The following is a 4082-nucleotide window of genomic DNA, read 5'->3' on the forward strand; positions in this document are numbered from 1 at the left end:
GATGTAGACTAACTATCTCCTATTCATCCCCAAACTCAGGGAAAGGATTCTTAGATCCCCAACAGCTTATGATCACATATTTCCCCATACCACCACAAGCCAGGAGGAGCCCTATGATAAAACCCTTTGTTTCCTTCAAGTCCTGCCCTTCTCCTGAATGGATATGGATAGAGGAACCAGGAGAGAGAGGGCTTTGTTTTCTGAGGCTCATGCCTGATACTGTTGATCAAAGACCTCTGTGAGCTCATTGTCCATGGGCATGGTTTTGTTCTTCGTTTTCCCTCATATGACTAACTTTTCAGTGTTACATCCATATATATGTGAGTCAATACCTCAGGAGTCACTGTGTGTGAATAAATGTATAAATGAATCAGTGAATGAAAGAATAGCTTCCTGCTCTCATGTTAATAACCCCTGCTTTCAAGAATTCTTTGACACTTCATTATCCATTCATCCTTTGAAGGGCATCTTGGTTCTTTCCACAGTTTGGCGACTGTGGCCATTGATTCTATGAACATTGAGGTACAGATGGCCCTTCTTATCACTACATCTGTATCTTTGGGGTAAATACCCAGTAGTGCAATTGCAGGGTCATAGGGAAGCTCTATTTTTAATTTCTTAAGGAATCTCCACACTGTTCTCCAAAGTGGCTGCACCAACTTGCATTCCCACCAACAGTGTAAGAGGGATCCCCTTTCTCCACATCCTCTTCAATATATGTTGTTTGCTATCTTGTTAATTTTGGGCATTCTACTGGTGTAAGGTGGTATCTCAATGTGGTTTTGATTTCAATCTCCCTGATGGCTAGTGATGATGAACATTTTTTATGTGTCTGTTAGCCATTTGTATGTCTTCATTAGAGATGTGTCTGTTCATGTCTTCTGCCCATTTTTTGACATGATTATCTGTATTGTGTGTGTTGAATTTGAGAAGTTCTTTATAGATCTTAGAGATCACCCCTTTGTCTGTAGTGTCACTTGTGAATATCTTCTCCCATTCTGTGGGTTGCCTCTTTGTTTTGTTGACTGTTTCCTTTGTTGTGCAGAAGCTTTTGATCTTCATGTGGTCCATATGAACTATGGAGTATTATGTTTCCATCAGAAAGGATGAATACCCAACTTTTGTATCAACATGGATGGGACTGGAAGAGATTATGCTGAGTGAACTAAGTCAAGCAGAGAGAGTCAGTTATATGGTTTCGCTTATTTGTGGAGCATAACAAATAACATGGAGGACACGGGTAGATGGAGAGAAGGGGGATGGGGGAAATCGTATGAGGACACAAAGCATGAGAGACTGTGGACTCTGAGAGACAAACTGAGGGTTTTGAAGGGGAGTGGGTTGGAAAGTTGGGTGAGCCTGGTGGTGGGTATAATGGAGGGCACATATTGCATGGAGCACTGGGTGTGGTGCATAAATAATGAATTCTGGAACACTGAAAAGAAATTTTAAAAAACAAAATTTTTTTTAAAAAAGAATCTTTGACACTTTCTTATGAAAGAATTAATTTTCATTCAACTTCCCCTAAAAATCATTCTGAAAGCTATACTCTGCCCCGTTTTCTCAAAAAATTTTTACACAATTTAGGCCAACTCTTGGCACTTACAAATTAAATTGTAGATACTTATGTGAAGAGACTTGATTAAAGAGGAAAAGAGAGACTTGGGTCTAATAATTCTAACTTTCTAACTCCAGAACTGATTAGATTGCATCATGGCTCAGAATGTGAACTAATAATATGTTGTTGGTCCAATTTTCCTTCTGTCTCTGTATTTCTCGGCAGAGACACTCTGTTAGCTCAATGATCTGGGGAAATCGTTCACTGTTGATGGAATTTGTGTTCCTGGCCTATCCGTCCAAACCAGAGCTCTGTGTCTTGTCCTTCCTGGGAGTCAGCCTCGTTTATACCTTGATCATTACTGGGAATGTCTTAATTATAGTGGCTATCCAGACAGAAGCCCGCCTACATACACCCATGTACTATTTTTTGGGCAGCCTCTCAGGAGTAGAATTATGTTACACTGTGGTGGTGGTGCCCCACATCCTGGCCAACATCCTACAGTCAGAGAAGACCATCACCCTCCTAGGCTGTGCCACTCAGATGATCTTCTTCATTGGGCTTGGCAGTGCTGATTGCTTGCTCTTGGCCACCATGGCCTATGACAGGTATGTTGCCATCTGCCACCCCTTGCAGTACCCTCTCACCATGACTTTAACTCTCTGTGTCCGCTTGGTCATGGCCTCTGTGGGCATCGGCTTGTTCCTGTCCACACAACTGGTGGCCTTCATCTTCTCTCTGCCATTCTGCCGGGCTCGGAGTATCGAGCACTTCATTTGTGATATTTCACCAGTGATGCCTCTTGTTTGTGCCAACAGCCACATCCATGAGCAGTCAGTGCTTGTGGCAGCCACACTGGCCATTGCCGTGCCTTTCTTCTTCATTGCTACTTCCTATGTCTTCATTGTGGCTGCCGTGCTCAAGATCCACTCAGCAGCTGGACGTCACCGGGCCTTCTCCACCTGCTCCTCCCACCTCTCTGTGGTCCTGCTGCAGTATGGCTGTTGTGCCTTTGTGTACATGTGCCCCAGCTCCAGCTACTACCCCAAGCAAGATCAGTTCATCTCACTGGTGTACACATTGGGAACCCCACTGCTCAACCCACTTATCTACACCCTGAGGAACAGTGAAATGAAAAGGACCCTGGGGAAAATTCTTACCAGGAATTGCCTCTCCCATAACAACCAAGGGAGTCTACAACCTTCAGGCAAGAGTTTGATTCCGGCTCATGCAAATCTCAATGCAACTGCGATTTCTCCCAGATAATGTTAAAAATAAGCTTTTTAAACTGGTATAAATTATCTGGATACCATTTAGCTATGTGTGCTGGAGACCTTTAAAAGGCTTCTACTATTTCACTCAGTAATTCTCTTCTAGAAAGGAAATTAACAAATGAGCATAACAATAGAAAGTAACAAGTATAACACTGCATCTCAGGTTACCAGCAGGAAAGAGATGGCTCATTCAATAAATTTTGACTGACAGAAAAAATATATACAAAGAAGATAAACCAGTATGTGTAGCAACATACTTTCATTTGAGCAGCAGCGGGAAGCCATGATGATCCCTAGACCTCACAGACATAAGGGTACAGTATGATCAGAGACCTGGAAGAGCCAAGTTTGTTGAAAGAAAACACTTGGTAGGAACTGTGGCTTTAGGGGAAAGAAGCAACAGTTGACAGAAATACACCCTGCAAGGAGAGACCAGGGAGATAAATACCCCAAACGCTCTCTGCTCGTACCCTCCCAACCCTTGCCCATCTCCCATGGGCCAAACCCAACTGAAAGCAAGAGGAAAGAGTAGACTGAATGTTTCAGTTCCCAGAAATTAACCTTTTGGAGAAGACAGGCAAGAAAAGGATTCTGAGAGTTAGGGGCAAACAAAGCATAACCAGAAAAAGATTGTTTCTTTCTTTCATTTCTTTAAAGATTTTATTTATTTATTTGACAGAGAGAGAGAGCACAAGCAGGAGGAATAGCAGACAGAGGGAGAGGGAGAAGCAGGCTCCCTGCTGAACAGGGGGCCTATGTGGGGCTCAACTCAAGAACCTGGGATCATGACCTTAGCCAAAGGCAGCTGCTTAAGTGACTGAGACACCCAGACACTCCAAAATTGTTTCTTATATAGTATTTTGTATAGAAATGAAGATATGTAACAATCCAATTTCTGCATAATAAAGTATGGGCTAAACAACTAATGTATGAAAGAATATTGTTCATACCCCCTGCCCCCAATGCATGTCCTCCAACCAAGCTCTATTTTCCGGAAATGGTAAAACTAGCTTCCATGTGCATTTGCCTTATGAATTTTTCTAGTAATATTTTGTTTTTTCTAGTAATATTTTGTTATCTTCTCAGCTGTATGGCATTTTTCAATATTCTCTGTGTCATCTAGCATTTTAGGTAGTAACTAACATCTCAGTAACAAATTCATTTATCAGTGATATTGTACAGTCAATAATCCCTAATCAGTTATATAATTAAAGCACCGGTTATCAGGCAAGTTTACAGATAGGCAATGA

The 4082-nt window shown here is 42.0% G+C and overlaps 1 protein-coding gene across 1 annotated transcript; it reads left to right on the top strand.

Moving 5' to 3' along the window:
- The first annotated feature begins 1828 nt into the window (after positions 1-1828).
- On the top strand, positions 1829-2824 carry LOC116862442 (olfactory receptor 10W1). Its single transcript, XM_032849723.1, has one exon. The coding sequence runs from the start codon at positions 1829-1831 to the stop codon at positions 2822-2824; it is 996 nt and encodes a 331-aa protein (XP_032705614.1).
- The last annotated feature ends 1258 nt before the right edge of the window (positions 2825-4082 follow it).

Source organism: Lontra canadensis, unplaced genomic scaffold (assembly GCF_010015895.1).
Source record: "Lontra canadensis isolate GAN:19392208 unplaced genomic scaffold, GSC_riverotter_1.0 scaffold242, whole genome shotgun sequence".
NCBI classification, from domain to species: Eukaryota; Metazoa; Chordata; class Mammalia; order Carnivora; family Mustelidae; genus Lontra; species Lontra canadensis.